A 13,553-nucleotide genomic window follows, 5' to 3' on the forward strand; every position below is an offset into this window, starting at 1 on the left:
GGGCAGCGCTGACAAGTGGGACTTTGTCACCCAGCGAGCGCTTGAGATCCGCCATAAAGCAGGGAGAAAAAGGCTCCTTTTTTATGGGGGACAAAATCAGAGCGGGGGCAAAAGGGGGAGGTCAGGGGAAAGGTGGTTCCCAGGACATCTGATAGCATGGATCTGATAGAGGGGACACCGGGGCAGCTCCCATCCCCACGGCCTGGACCCAGCTGTATATCCGAGGCTGCTCAGCTGCCTTGAAGAGCAATTGGGGGGGTTGGGAAATATATATTTTATATATTTTTTTCCTTTTTAAATCTAATTTGCGTCTCCTTTTGGCTCGTCCATCATCACCCCGACCCGGCGGAGGCGGACATGGAGCAGCTGGAGGTGAGTTGAGCTCTTGACCCCGCCCCCTCCGTGCGGTGACTCCGCCCCCTCCATATGGCCCCGCCCCTTCTATGGCCCCGCCCCTCTCCGCGCTCGCTCCGTGGCCGCCGGTAGGTGCGGGGCTGCGGCCGGGGTGGGCACGGGGACCCCCGGAGGGGGGTAAACAGAACCGAAGTTGGGCTCAGAACCGGGACCGGCCGTAACCCTGCGGCTGCCGCGCTGCCCTCGGGGCGGAGAGGTCCCCTCCAGCCCTGCGGCCCCTTTGCTCAACCCCCCCGCCCCACCCGGAGGAATTTCCCTCCCGTCCCGCAGCTCCGTCCGCCCCGCACACGGGGGTGGATCCCTCGGGGGTTCCCAGCACCGCCTGCAGCTGCCGAACGGCCGAGGTACGGGACGGGGGGGGGCTCCGGGGCTGCACCTGGGGGCTGCGATAGCACCCCTGTTTCCAAATCCTTCCGGGTCCTTTGGGGGGGAGGGGGCTGTGTCTGCAACCGGGGAGGGGGAAAGGAGGAACCTTCTGACCCCCCCCCACCCCCCAATGGAGGGAAATAGAAGCGCCCCGGATCAGGGGGGCTTTTGTTGATGCGCTGCTTTGTCCCTGTGCCAGGAGATGGGTCCCGGTCCGGGCTGTTCTCTGCTCCCCGTGGCCTTTGGAAGGGAGCAGCTCAGACGTGGTGGACAATGGGATCTCAGTTTGTAGAAATGAAACCCGAGTTTTAAGTCGAGTTATGCAATGGAGCAGCAGAACGTTGCATCTGGTGTTTATCCAGGGGGGGCTCAGCGTGCTGTGTGGCTCAGAAGGGGGTGGGCAAGCTTAGCTCCTAACAAGGAGCAATGCAGCCGAGTGCTGGAGGGGCTCTGGGGGCACCCAGAGGGAGCTGAGGCTGAGCACCCATCAGCCCGGTCTGCCCCTGGGCTTGGGGGGCCATCAGGATCAGTGCCCAAGTAGAGCCGTGTGGGGTCCCCAGCGGTACAGTGATGGTCAGTGAGCACCACAGGGATAGCAGTGTGGGCTCCTCCAGGCTCCCCACCCAGCGCTGTGAGCTGTGCCGTGCCTGTACCCTCAGCCTTAGCAGGGGAAAGTGTTCATTCCCTGTCCGTCCATCTGACTGTCTGTCTCTTGCACAGCTCTTGCACAACTTGCCGCTGCCATGTCCCGCAGCCCACCAGCTGAAGACCAGACCTCCCTCCTGGAGTACCGCTGCCACCCGCTGCGCTCCGGACCCCCAGCACCAACCTCCCCTCCAGGCAGGCGCAATCCTGACCCCACCATGGGCTGCTTCCCCCTGGCTGAGCCGCGCCGCATCGTGCTGAGCACCGACAGCCCGGCTGCGCTGAAGGTGGGCACACAGCAGCTCATCCCCCGGAGCCTGGCGGTCTCCACCAAGACCAAGAACCCCACACGGAACCACAGCACCGGATCCAGCCCTGAAGCTGCGTGCTCGGGGCAGAAGCGAGCGTCCGTCCCCAGCGTCACAGTGCAGGAGGACACGGAGGATGGAGGAGGGATGCTCAAACGCAACCTGAGGAACATGTCGTACCGTGCAGCCATGAAGGGCACAGGCACAGAGATGGAGCCTGTGAGCACCGTCCCCACACTGAAACCACTGCAGGAGGAGGGGAGCGCGCCTCCTGCCCGCAGCCCTGGCAGGAGCAAGGTGGGTTTGGTGCAGGGATGCAGCCTGGTGGTGATGGGGGCAGGGTGGGCTGAGCTGCGTGCCTGTATCGCTGCACAGCTGGCGGGGCTGGCTGAGCCTGGCAAGCTGAGCCTGGGAGTCTGCCTGTCACCAGCAGCTGCTTAGGTCCACAGAAGGCCTGGAATCTACTTCTGCAAGAAGCAGGGCTGGCTCCTGCAGGCAGTGCATGGGTGTGGGTGAAGCAGCACTGCCAGCACCCAGGTGCCGGGCAGGCAAAGTCCAGGTGTGGGGCAGACAGATGGGAACGGCAGCGAGCGGTGGCAAGCTTGCTGAGATGGTCACCCCGATAACACTGGGGTTAGGCTGGAGCTGAGTCACTGCCCAGAGTCAGGCTGGGGGAGCAGGGCGCTGTGTGCCCTTCTCAAGGGAACTGGATGCAGCTGGTGGCAGTGGGGCTCATGGTGTGAGCTCTGCATCCATCAGGGCAGCACAGTGGCAGCTCCTCTTCTTCCTCCTGCAGAAAACCCTCGGCAGGAAGCGGGTGCAGAAGCATGGCGGCTCATTCAAGGACCGTGAGTGCCCCATGCCCTCATCCCAGGGCCTCCCCTCTGTGCTGTCGTTGTATCTTCACCCCTTTCCAGTCCCTTTGCCACTGCACTCCTGCTTGCTGGGGAGGGCGCAGCCGCACTTGCAGCTTGCAACGCTGCCGGCTCTGTTTGCTCAGAGCAAACACTGCTGGGGACGTGCAAGCTGCTGCTTGACCAGTGCTGTGCAAAGTCCGTCCCAGCAGGGCGAGGCGGCTTGCAGGAGGCTGTGCTCACCCTGCACCTCTCCCTATGCAGAGCCACGGCTGTACCAGGAAATCCGTGAGAGAGGCCTGAACTCCGTCAGCAATGAGTCGGATGAGGATTTGCTGGAGGAGCCCTTCCCTGAGGAGCCGTCCCTGCCCGGTGCTGCCATTGTGGTGCGGAGCTATCGGCCCGCACAGGTCACCTGGAGCCAGCTCCCAGAGGTACCGTGTGCCAACCTCCTGCTTTCCTATCTCTCCTGCTCTGTCTGAGAGGGCCAGGCTGTACCTGCAGCAAACTCCCTGTTGTTAATGATTGTTCCTTTGTTCATCCATCCTTGCAAGGATGGCACAAGCGGGCGCCTTGCTCACTGAAAGGAAACAGGGCAGCGTGTGTTTTAAAGGCAGAGATGCCACCCAGAAGGGAGCAGCTCATCTTGCAGCACTGTGCTGTGGGATGCTTTGGGGCCAGCTGGGACACGCCGGGCTCCCAGCAGGTCTGGGCTCGTGGGATGTGTGTGCTGCTCCTCAGGTGTTTGGTGCAGAGCAATCCCTGCTCTGGAAGCAGCTCTGCTACCTGTAGAACCACGCAGTTCTTGTGCAGGTCCAGGGGAGCCCTTTTCTGCACTGAGTTTCACCCACAGGTGCTGGAGGCGGGTGTGCTGGAGGCCATAACGCCCGAGGAGCGCAAGAGGCAGGAGGTGAGCACACAGTGTGCCAGGGCTGGGGGCACGTCCTGCAGGAGTCCTTGATGCCAGGCAATGCGTGGGGTGGGGGATGCTGGAAATGCCTTTTGTGAATGTAAATAGCATACAGGTGTTATTAAATAACACATGGGCATCGTTGGTGTGAACGAGATGCGGTAGGTTTTAATTCATGACCTTGCTATGCCAGTAGTAATGCAGTTTGCTGTGCTGCATCTCCCTGCCTCCCTGCTGCTTTCAGGCAATGTTTGAGATCATCACATCAGAGTATTCCTACATGCACAGCCTGAGCGTGCTGGTGGGCTGCTTCAAGAAGTCAGAGGAGCTGAAGGAGACCATGACCCAGACAGAGCACCACCACCTCTTCTCCAACATCAGCGACATCCTGGCCGTCAGCACCAGGCAAGTGATGGAGGGGCAGCATCCCTTGTGCTACCTGGAAGTGCTGAGACATCCACTTCACCCAACACGTGTCCCTATAATGCTACAGCATCATCTTGGTGTTGCACGGTCACCGTGCTGGGTCAGTTTTGGCTTGAGGGATTTGCCACCATGGATTTTGCACATAGTATTTTGGATAGCAGCTCCCCATCGCTGTGCTGAGAGCTTTCCTGTTTCCTGGAAGCTCCCAGCTGGGGATTCCCAGATGGGATGCAGGGAATGCAGCTGTGTGAGAACCAGTGTGGGGGCGGCAGGGCCTTGCTCTTCCTGCAGCAGGGGAGCCTCGTGTTGGGGTTGTGAGCTGCCCCGGGGATGCAGTCTGTTTCTGTCTCTAATACCTAAAGCAGAAGGCTTTTGCTGCCCCACACCCAGCCTGTGCTTTTGCAGAGGCATCTCCTGCCTGCTGTGCTGGGATGTTGGAAGATGAAGCAAAGGCCAGAGCTGGGGGGGAGCCCTGAGGGTAGAGCAAGGCACATGGGGGGAAGGGCTGCAGTAAAGTGCAAGTGGTCTCTGTCCTGCCCTGGTGAGTCATGCAGTGAAACTGCCTGCATTCCTCTCCTTAGCTTCTTCCAAGCCCTAGAGAAGCGACACCAAGAGAACGTCCTCATCCCTGACATCAGCGACATCGTGGAGGAGCACGCCTCGAAGCACTTCAACCCTTATGTCAGCTACTGCTCCAACGAAGTCTACCAGCAGAGGACACTGCAGAGGCTGCTGTGAGTACAGCTCTCATAGGGAGCTCCTGCAGATGGGATGCATGAGGGGTGCATGCAGAGGCACAGCCCAGAGTGTTCTGCTGGTGGAAACTCAACGTTTCCAGTTGTTTCTCCATCACCTGCTGCTCCAGCTGAGCCCCAGAGGCAGCACTGCACTGTGCTCATCATGTATGGGAATCCTCTGCTTAATGGAGATTTCTTGTCCCATTCCAGAAACACAAACCCCTTATTTAAAGAGACCTTGAAACAAATTGAAAGGAAACCAGAATGTGGAGGGCTGCCATTGATATCATTTCTCATTCTCCCTATGCAGAGAGTAACACGGCTTCCCCTGCTGTTAGATGTAAGTAAGTCACACTGCAGCATTGCTTGGCACCTCTGGGGAGGGGGCTGCTTCCCGATGTTGGTTTGCTGAGCCAGGAAAGCCTTCTGCTCTGACCAGGGATCCCAGCTCAGCATTTGCTCCGCTGTTGCCCTGTCTTGCAATACGACTAAAGCCTCTTGTTTTTGCCATTCTAGACGGTCTGTCAGAAAACACAAGCGTGCACTGCAGCCTATGGAGCCGCCACCAGAGCTCTGAAAGCCATCAGCAAGGTGAGGATGTCCACCAGCTCCCCACCTCTCCTCTTTCCCAGCACTCTTGTTTCATCGCTCTGGTCCCAAACCCATCCTCTGCCCTCTTTATATTTCCTTCTTACATTAGTTCACTTGACATTTCTCACTGCAAATAGCTGTGGGATGTCCACCTCTTCTCACTTGCCCGTTTCTTTCACTTGATGGTGTTTTTTCCTCCTCCTTGTCCTCTTTTCCTCATTCCTCTTTGGCCCATCCTTTTTCCTTCTCTGTGTCTTCCACCGGTGCTGTCCCGGCCTTAGAACCACCATAGAGGTGAGTGCACTACAACTCTTACTTGTCACCAGCAGCACCTCTGCCATCCTCCCATTCCCCCTTGTGTTTTTCCAGCTGGTTAAGAACTGCAATGAAGGAGCTCGTGCGATGGAGAGGACGGAGCAGCTCTACACCCTGCAGAAGCAGCTGGAGTTTGGGAAGAAGAAGGTGAGGATGCACAGTGGCAGGGCTGAGCAGGCTCTGGGCTATCTAACACTCTAACCTGAGTTGTTTTTACCTGCCATGTATGAGACAAATACTCCTTCAGGTTTTCTCCATTGCAGCCTTTTCCCTTGATCTCTGCCTCCCGCTGGCTGCTGAAGCGGGGTGAGCTCTACCTGCTCTCCTCTGAGGAAGGAGGAATCTTCCGTAAGGGCTCGGGCAGGATCTGCCACCTCTTCCTCTTCAATGACATCCTGATCATCACCAAGAAGAAAAGGTACAGCTCAGAGCCTTCCTCTGGCACAGGACTGGTGGGTTGACGTCTTGCATTCTCAGGCAGCGTTAGGAAACCTCAAGGCTGCCTTGTTGTGGGCCACGATGGAGGTGTTTCTTGTGACCGCTCCAAAGCCATCGGGTGGAGCCCACTTGAGGGCGATGCCAAGCAGGGAGGAAGCTCTGAGAAGCCCCTTCTGTCCCTGCTGCAGTGAGGAGAGCTACACCGTCATGAACTACGCCATGCTGGACCAAGTCTCAGTGGAGAAAATGGAGACCATGGAGCCGCCATCTCCTCCTCCTGGCCGGCTGGGTGGGTACCTGCTGCGTGTGGCCATGGAGAGGGACAGCGAGGGCCGGCAGGAGGAGGTGCTGCTGTCAGCTGAGACACTGTGAGTCCTGAAAGCCTCCCTCCCTGTGGGGAGGTCTCTCCCTCCTTGCCAGCATCATGATGCCATCTATGGCCTTTCCTGGTCACCCTGGTTTCTCCTTTGCCAGGAGTGACCGGGCACGCTGGGTCACTGCGCTGATGCACCGGGAGCGAGAGCAGCCCGACAGCACTCCACGTGGAGGTAGGGGCTGCGGGGCCTGGTGGTGTGCATGGGTTGACACTCAGCCTTGGGATGCACCGATCCCATGTTCTTAACCTGGTTCTGTCCTTCCCTGCAGACCTGAGCCAAGTGGAGATCACCCGTGCCTACATGGCCAAGCAGGCAGATGAGATTTCCCTGCAGCAGGCTGATGTGGTGCTGGTGCTGGGCGAGGAGGATGGTGAGTGGGGTCTGCACCTCTGGGCATGGCTGCGGTGGGGCACAGCCTTGGTGGCTCTTGCACAGCATCACAGGGAGTGAGCTCCATGCCCATGGCCCACAGTATTGGGCCTGGAAGCTGACGGAGCCCCCGAGCAGCCCTGAGGTCTCCTCCTGTGGGTGCTTCCCAGGTAAGCTCTCACCCCCCTGTTCTCCTCCCAGGTTGGTGCTGGGGTGAGCGGCTGCGGGATGGCGAGCGGGGCTGGTTCCCCCAGTCCTGTGCTCGGCCCATCACCAGCCGTGTGGCTGTGGAGTGCAACGTGCGGAGGATGGAGAGGCTGCGGATCGAGACGGATGTGTAGCAGCCAAGGCCCAGCCTGATGGGATCTCCAGAGCTCTGCAGACTGAGCCCGGCCACGAGGCAGCAGAAGAGCCATTCTTCTTGGGTTTGGGGGGCAGGGACTGGTTGTGGTAGCACACTGTGGCCATTAATTGACATAGGACCTGGCATCCAGGTGCCTCTGGCCAAGTATTATGGTGCTCTTGCCCTGTGCAGAGCTGGCTTTCCCCCAGTACTCAGCACCAAGGAGTGGTTAAGGATGAGGGTCAAAGCAGGGAATGCTGCTGCGGCCACAGAGCAACTCAGGTCTGTTTGCAGCGGAGGCAATGGGAATGCTCAGGGCAGCATTGCTCTGATGTTTCTGTGTGCATCAAACTGCCAAAGGATGAAGGAGACCAATAATAAATTCATGGACCCTAATGAGACATTTCTCACTCACACAACACCCAACCTCAGTTACACCATCGGAGTCCTTCACTACGTGCTTATAGGAACATTATTACTACACAGTAATGATACCTAATGCAAAAAATGAAAATAAAGAACAAAAATTAGTAAAAAAAAAATAAAATATTAAAAATTAGGAGTTATTTACAGACGAAAAGAAACCCCATCTGGAAAAGGAAACAGTTCTTGGACCCCTGTGGGATGGGGCCATCCCTGTGCACTCAGGACCTGGTGCTGTGCCACCACCACCCCCAGCTTTGTGCCCATGTGTCTGGGTTGGGTGCTGCATGTCCTTGGTCAGCTCTCCCCGCTGCAGGTGGCAGCTCTGCAGAGCTCCTGCCCTGCTCTGCTAAGCTTGCCATAAATACTTTTGAATAAATACCTATTTTCAACCATCATTTCAACCCCCTCCCTCCAGCCCCAACACCCAGAGATCAGGGCCAGCAGCTGCAGAGTTGCCCTACAGCCCGTGTCCGGCCCAGGCAGCACCCAGCTCCCATCTGCCATGAGCTGCTTCACTCGAGTGCCTTGGGAGCAAGTCCTCCAGCTGGGTCGTGTACTTGTGCAGGGCCCTGTGGCTGTGGCAGGACGTTGTGCTCCATCCCCTGCAGCTCTGGGGACCTGGTGGGCACCCGGGCAGGCACAGCTGGAAGGGAAGGGGACAGCACTCAGCCCTTGTGCTGCAGGCAGCATGCAGGGCCAGCACATCACAGGGCTGGGCTCACCTTCCCGGCACGAGGAGCCCATGGAGCCATGATGGCAGTGACAGCGGCCAGTCCGGGCACTGCACTGAGTGCTGCTGGCACAGGTGCAGGTGAGTGCACAGTTGGGGCCATAGCGGTTCACAGGGCACTCTGTGGGGCAGAGAGGATCAGGTTGCTGCTTTACCCCAATATGGCAGGGCAGGCTCAAATCGGGGTCATCTCTCCGATGAGACACACACAAAACGAAGTGCTCTTCCATGAGACATCAGTTCCAACAAGACACATGGAATACACTGAGGGCTGTATTTTTATCCACCCCCCCCACATCCTTTGCATCTCCCTGCTCACCTCATTGCCCATCCTCACCTGAGTCACACCGGGGGCCGGTTGTTCCCGGAGGACAGAGGCAGTGCCCCATGATGGGGTCACAGAGCACGTTCCCCACGCAGTCACAGCGCTGCAGACAGCCCTGGCCGTACATCCCCTCCTCACAGCCTGGTTGGGGACAGGAGCACGGCTGTGCCAAATGGCTCTGGGGCTCAGGGGGTGGGAGGGGTGGGGGCACAGCACCTTCCTGGCAGCGGGGACCCCGCAGCCCTATGGGGCAGTGGCAGCGGCCAGTGGCTGGGTCACAGGCAGCTCCATGTGCGCAGTCACAGTGCTGCTGGCAGTCGGTCCCATGGAAACCTGGGGGACAACCTGGAAGGGAACATCCAGAGAGCAGCACCGAGCTGTTCTCTCTGAAACATGCCCACGGTGCATCTCAGCTACAGGGAGCTCCCTGCAGCACACATGGGCCCTGTGCTCCTGCCCACCCCTAAGTCCTGCAGCTCACCGTGCTCACACAGAGCCCCATAGCGTCCTGGGGGGCAGCGGCAGGCACCGGTGATGCGGTCGCAGGTAGCATTGTGCCTGCAGGCACAGCGCAGCTGGCAGCCAGCACCAAAGCTCCCGGGTGGGCACTCTGTGGGGCACAGCAGGGCAGCTCAGCATGCAGCAAAGTCCCCATTCAGGCTGGGCTGTGTGCATGGAGCAGCTTTACCTGACTCGCAGGATTTCCCCGTCCATCCCAGCCCGCAGGTGCAGGAGCCATCGGTGGCATTGCACAGCCCTCCGTTCTGGCACGAGCAATGCTGCTGGCAGCCCACCCCATACCGCTGTGGCTGGCAGCCTGCAGGACAGGACACAGTGTTGGACACAGCAGGTAACAGGTTCCCTGCTGGGAGCTTTCCCCTGCAGCTCACAGTTACCTTGCTCACAAGTGGGACCGACTCTTCCCGGTGGGCACAGGCAGTCCCCGGTGACGTGGTGGCACGTGGCCCCCTCCCAGCAGGCACACAGCTGTGCACAGTCTGTACCATAGCGGCCGGTGGGACACACTGGTGGGAGGGGGACACCTTCAGCTGCCTTCATCACCAGCACCTGCAGGCTGTGCTTACAGGGCAGAGCTTTTGCATTTCCCTCTGCTGGAGAAGCAGAGAGGCAGCCGTACCCAGCTGGCACGATGCAAAAGCTGATGATGCATCACGGAGACATCAGTTTGGCACTCAACAAATGGTGCTAGACCGTGTTTCCAGTACTAAGACAGCAGATGAGATCGGCTCATGCTCTCCCACAGCATATAGTAAAGCAGGGAGACCAGGAGCTATCAACCATGCTGCCATTCCACCACCCCCCTCTCCTGCCCCGTTCCCATACACTCACCAATGCTGCAGTCAGCACCGATGTATCCTGCTGGGCAGTGGCACATCCCCGTGGTGCGCTCACACCGGGCCCCATTCTTGCACTCACACGGCCGCTCACAGCCAGGGCCGTACCAGCCCTCAGGGCACTCTGCACAGCAAAGCATTGATCACATGGTGCCCAGTAAGGTGACAGCAAAGCATCCATCCACCTGGAGCTATGGGCTCACCCAGCTCGCAGTCAGGCCCGTGGTGGCCGGGTGCACAGACACAGACCCCGGTGATGGGGTGGCAGTCCTGGCTGGGTCCCGCACAGCGGCAGCGTTGGGCACAGCGCTCCCCAAAGGTGCCAGGTGGGCAGGCTGCAGGAAGAGGGGCACTGTGTTAATAAAACCCCCTCCCAGCATGCAGGGACACTACAAACCCACCCCCCCCCCACCCCATCCATTCCAGTGCCCATAGCATGATCCCTGATGCTCCCCAAGCCACCTGGCAGCACTGTGGGTACCCACGTGTCTCGCATGCGGCTCCAGTGAAGCCCGGTGGGCAGCTGCACCGCCCAGTGATGTGGTCACAGGGTGCTCCAAGGGGACAGGCACAGCGTTCAGCACAGCTCTTCCCATACAGTCCAGGCAGGCAGGCTGTGGGGACAGGAGAGACATGGCAGGCTCTTCCCAACCCACAGCAGTCAGGATCCCAATGCAATCTCACCTTCCTCGCAGCGCTGGCCCCTCCATCCAGGGGGGCACTGGCAGGTACCAGTGATGGGGTGGCACAGCCCTTTGTCCCCACAGTCACAGCGCTCCTGGCAGCTCGCTCCAAAGTGCCCCTCTGGACAGGCTGGGGGTGCGAGAAGGGGAGAAATGACAAGTTAGGCAATAAAAAAGAGACATGGGGCTCCTTTCACTGCATGTGTGAGAGCTGCAAACAGAGTCATGCCCAAAAGTCGGTGTGAAAGAATCATCCTAACTGCACCAAAGGTTTTTGGGCTAAGCGCTGTTTAACAAGAGCTGGGCGGGTGCTGGCAGAACACGTGGCTGCAATTTCATTACTTTGCTGCTGTAATAAAAGTACCTAAAGCAGCTGCAAACTGAGTCCCTGCAGTACCAGCATGAGCCAGAAGTCAGCACTACAGCTGCAGAAATCTGGGAATCAGCTTTCACATCCACCCCATGGATGAATGCACACAGCAGCAGCACCGAGCAGCTCTCAAAGCTGGTCTATACAAAGTGGTGAAGGCGTGTGGGGATGGGGAGAAGTTTCGGGTCAAAGCAGGAGCCCAAACCCAAACTTCTTGCAGCCCTCATGGAATTGTATCTTGACCTTAAAACCACAGCAACGACCCCACAACCACATCCCACCATCCCCACTCACGGCTCTCACAGGTGCTCCCACTCCACCCAGGGGGGCAGTGGCACTGTCCCTGTGGGTCACAGACCCCCCCATTCAGGCAGGCACAGCGCTGCCCGCAGCCATCCTCATGCCCCTCAGTGCACGCTAGGAGAGAGCAAAGGGCAGAGCTGTCACCCCAAAGCGAAACCACCCCAAAATGGGACCGGCTGGTGGCATAGCCCATATTCTGATGCTGTTGGCCTGGTCCTTACCCAGCTCGCAGGCCAGCCCAGTCCATCCCATTGGGCAGGTGCAGTGCCCTGTGGCGGGGTCACACGTCCCCCCATTGTGGCACAGGCAGTGCTGGTGGCAGCCTGTCCCATAGAAACCCTCTGGGCACGCTGTGGGGAAACCAAAGGGCAATCAATCAGAAATCCACTCCAGGTGTTTGCCAAAGGCAAAGCTGAGCCTCCAGAAGCAAGCCCGGGGATGGGAGGGCATGGAATGAGGATCCTAAATTCCCTAACCCTGAAACCAAACCCTAAAAGTACCCTGTTTCTCCCCTACCCTGTGCTGAGTTGAGTAATGGTGTGCAGGAGGAAGCCTGTGGCTGGAGGTGATGACTGTAATTAAAGCAGATTGGACACTGCTGGAACAAATGTAAAGCACATATGAAAGGGATGGAAAAACATTTGGTGCCTTCTGAGCCTCTGCTGTCCCACTGCTGTTAGGAGGGAGACCATTTCTATGCCCCACCATGCTACCTGATCTCTAGAAATGCCTCAGCCCTGGTGGTGGCACATAGCCCAGAAAACACTGGGTGAGGGCAGCAGCCATGGGGAGCATCAGCACAAAAAGCCATTTAAGCACATGAATAATGCTCTCGTGCTCAATTGCACTGAGCTGTGCCTGGAGGCACTGCAGCAAGCAGCCAAGCCCTCACCCTGTGCTGCTACAGAACTGTGAGCCAGGGCAACTGCTGCTGCACTGGGAGAGGGCAACCTCTTGGCATCTGTCTGTGGGAATGAATGGGAAGTGCTGATAGTCTCACTTTGCAATCTTGCCTCTCATCTGCCTCAGGATTTTGGATCTACTATCCCCATTGAAAACACAGCCCAGCCCAAGCAATGGCATTTCTAGCACCTATGGGTAGGCTGGGCAGCCACAGGGCACATTACCTTGCTGGCATGTGGGTCCCATCCAGCCAGCAGCGCACAGACAGCGGCCAGTGATGTGGTCACACGTGGCGTTGTTGAAACAGCTGCACACCTGGCTGCAGCCCTCACCAAACCTGCCCTGTGGGCACACTGCAGGAGAGACACAACTGTTAGCAACAAATAGTGCCTTCTGTCTGCAGGCAGGGCCAGCAAGCAGCCTGACCATAATGACCATCCCCAGCAGGGTTCTTGCTGCTTTGGGCCGTGCATGTGTTGGTTTTATGGTGCTACACGGAGAACCCACAGCAGCATGTTACAAGTGGCTGCTACTGTGTGTGTTGCATGGGGTCAGATCCTGCCCTGGGGACACTCACCATGGGCACAGCGGGGCCCAGTCCAACCTGGGTGGCAGTGGCACTGCCCGGTGATGTGGTCACAGCGGGCTCCATTCTGGCAGTTGCAGGCATGCTGACACTCAATGCCATGAAATCCATCCGGGCAGGCTGTAGGGAACAAAGCAAACAGCCCACAGGGTCTGTGAGAAGAATGGACGGCTCCTAGGGGTGCGCAGTGGGTGAGCAGACACCCAAGGATCACTCCATGCCCTGGGGTACGCACAGTGCTCACAGAAGGTCCCCCTCCATCCTGCAGCACACGTGCACGCCCCACTGACGTGGTCACATATGGCCCCGTGTTCACACTGGCAGCGGTGCCAGCAGCCCAACCCGAACCATCCTGCTGGGCACCCTGGGGAGAGAGCAAAGAGCGCTGAGAAGCCCTTGGAAGGCTGTGCTGCAGTGGGAGCTCACGTTGAGACATATGGGATCTGGAAGGATACGGCTGCCTCGTGTTTAAAACAAGGGTCTGCTGCTCGCAGATGTACCCACACACCCACCAGGACAGCATCACGGGGATGGAATTTCCACTGCCACAGCACAGACCCTTCCCATGGAGCTCTGGGAAACAAACCTGAGCCCAAACACATTGCAGCACACACTCACGCTCCTCGCAGTGGCTGCCCGTGTAGCCGGGATCGCAGGCGCATTGCCCCGTCACCGCATCACAGCTCCCGGAGCTGCTGCTGCACTCGCAGATATTGGCACAGCCCGGACCCCAGCGCCCCATGGCACAGCCTGCAACAGAGGCACGGCACAGGGATGGC

At 58.6% G+C, this 13,553-nt stretch overlaps 2 protein-coding genes across 3 annotated transcripts in view; one reads left to right on the plus strand and one right to left on the minus strand.

Annotated features, from left to right (window-relative positions):
- The first annotated feature begins 437 nt into the window (after nucleotides 1-437).
- Nucleotides 438-7,104, plus strand: ARHGEF16 (Rho guanine nucleotide exchange factor 16). 2 transcript variants are annotated; one of them, XM_072354452.1, is made up of 15 exons: nucleotides 438-482; nucleotides 1,501-2,030; nucleotides 2,530-2,581; nucleotides 2,852-3,021; nucleotides 3,441-3,497; nucleotides 3,742-3,902; nucleotides 4,505-4,657; nucleotides 4,871-5,000; nucleotides 5,177-5,251; nucleotides 5,621-5,713; nucleotides 5,830-5,984; nucleotides 6,193-6,372; nucleotides 6,479-6,552; nucleotides 6,650-6,751; nucleotides 6,952-7,104. In XM_072354452.1, the coding sequence occupies exons 2-15, from the start codon at nucleotides 1,524-1,526 to the stop codon at nucleotides 7,089-7,091; spliced, it is 2,049 nt and encodes a 682-aa protein (XP_072210553.1). In that variant the 5' UTR covers nucleotides 438-482; nucleotides 1,501-1,523; the 3' UTR covers nucleotides 7,092-7,104. The 2 variants fall into 2 exon arrangements, with proteins under 2 accessions (XP_072210553.1, XP_072210554.1); XM_072354453.1 differs by lacking the exon at nucleotides 438-482 and adding an exon at nucleotides 577-758.
- A 926-nt stretch (nucleotides 7,105-8,030) lies between these two features.
- The window catches only part of MEGF6 (multiple EGF like domains 6), a 29,296-nt gene continuing 23,773 nt past the window's right edge, over nucleotides 8,031-13,553 (minus strand). Inside the window, exons 19-35 of the mRNA XM_072354463.1 lie at nucleotides 13,393-13,524; nucleotides 13,010-13,138; nucleotides 12,766-12,894; nucleotides 12,413-12,541; nucleotides 11,507-11,635; nucleotides 11,277-11,399; nucleotides 10,614-10,742; nucleotides 10,415-10,543; nucleotides 10,133-10,264; nucleotides 9,925-10,053; nucleotides 9,471-9,599; nucleotides 9,263-9,391; nucleotides 9,056-9,184; nucleotides 8,791-8,919; nucleotides 8,587-8,715; nucleotides 8,242-8,370; nucleotides 8,031-8,162 (exon numbers count right to left, since the gene is read on the minus strand). Coding sequence (XP_072210564.1) covers nucleotides 8,032-8,162; nucleotides 8,242-8,370; nucleotides 8,587-8,715; nucleotides 8,791-8,919; nucleotides 9,056-9,184; nucleotides 9,263-9,391; nucleotides 9,471-9,599; nucleotides 9,925-10,053; nucleotides 10,133-10,264; nucleotides 10,415-10,543; nucleotides 10,614-10,742; nucleotides 11,277-11,399; nucleotides 11,507-11,635; nucleotides 12,413-12,541; nucleotides 12,766-12,894; nucleotides 13,010-13,138; nucleotides 13,393-13,524 — 2,195 coding nt within the window. The 3' untranslated portion in view covers nucleotide 8,031. The remainder of the gene's footprint in view (nucleotides 8,163-8,241; nucleotides 8,371-8,586; nucleotides 8,716-8,790; nucleotides 8,920-9,055; nucleotides 9,185-9,262; nucleotides 9,392-9,470; nucleotides 9,600-9,924; nucleotides 10,054-10,132; nucleotides 10,265-10,414; nucleotides 10,544-10,613; nucleotides 10,743-11,276; nucleotides 11,400-11,506; nucleotides 11,636-12,412; nucleotides 12,542-12,765; nucleotides 12,895-13,009; nucleotides 13,139-13,392; nucleotides 13,525-13,553) is intronic.

This window comes from Excalfactoria chinensis, chromosome 20 (genome assembly GCF_039878825.1).
Source record: "Excalfactoria chinensis isolate bCotChi1 chromosome 20, bCotChi1.hap2, whole genome shotgun sequence".
NCBI lineage: Eukaryota > Metazoa > Chordata > Aves > Galliformes > Phasianidae > Excalfactoria > Excalfactoria chinensis.